We start from the raw sequence: 371 nt of genomic DNA, 5'->3' as shown, positions 1-371 counted from the left end.
TTCCGACACGAGGTTCTTTTGAGGTGAGGTTCTATTGATGGGAAGATTTCATGTCATTTTGTTCCTCTCATGTTATCTTCTAACAAGTTTTTTCTTTTTATATAGCGTTTGCTTCTCCTGACATGAGAGTTTCCTGACACAAGGTTCTCTCGACTCCTGCCGTGAACCAAACTGCAGATTCAGGTCATGTCTTCACTTCTATTAAAGTTCTGGCGATGACGTAAATGCAGCATCTGACTCGCCTTTGACCCCTGACCTGCTAATGAACTCTTTTATGAACATAAACGTGTTTTAACTGCCTTTAAAACGGTGCGCCTCTTTTTTTTAATGCATATAACTTTATATCACGCCTTGCTTCATACCCTGATCCT

The 371-nt window shown here is 40.4% G+C and overlaps 1 protein-coding gene across 1 annotated transcript in view; it reads right to left on the bottom strand.

Moving 5' to 3' along the window:
• Positions 1 to 53: 53 nt before the first annotated feature.
• The window catches only part of LOC119591112, a gene marked incomplete in the record, with an annotated part of 91,529 nt that continues 91,211 nt past the window's right edge, over positions 54 to 371 (bottom strand). Inside the window, 1 exon segment of the mRNA XM_037939827.1 lies at positions 54 to 171. Coding sequence (XP_037795755.1) covers positions 54 to 171 — 118 coding nt within the window.

Source organism: Penaeus monodon, chromosome 28 (genome assembly GCF_015228065.2).
Source record: "Penaeus monodon isolate SGIC_2016 chromosome 28, NSTDA_Pmon_1, whole genome shotgun sequence".
In the NCBI taxonomy this organism is placed as follows: domain Eukaryota; kingdom Metazoa; phylum Arthropoda; class Malacostraca; order Decapoda; family Penaeidae; genus Penaeus; species Penaeus monodon.
This window is presented reverse-complemented; position numbering and strand designations above follow the sequence as displayed.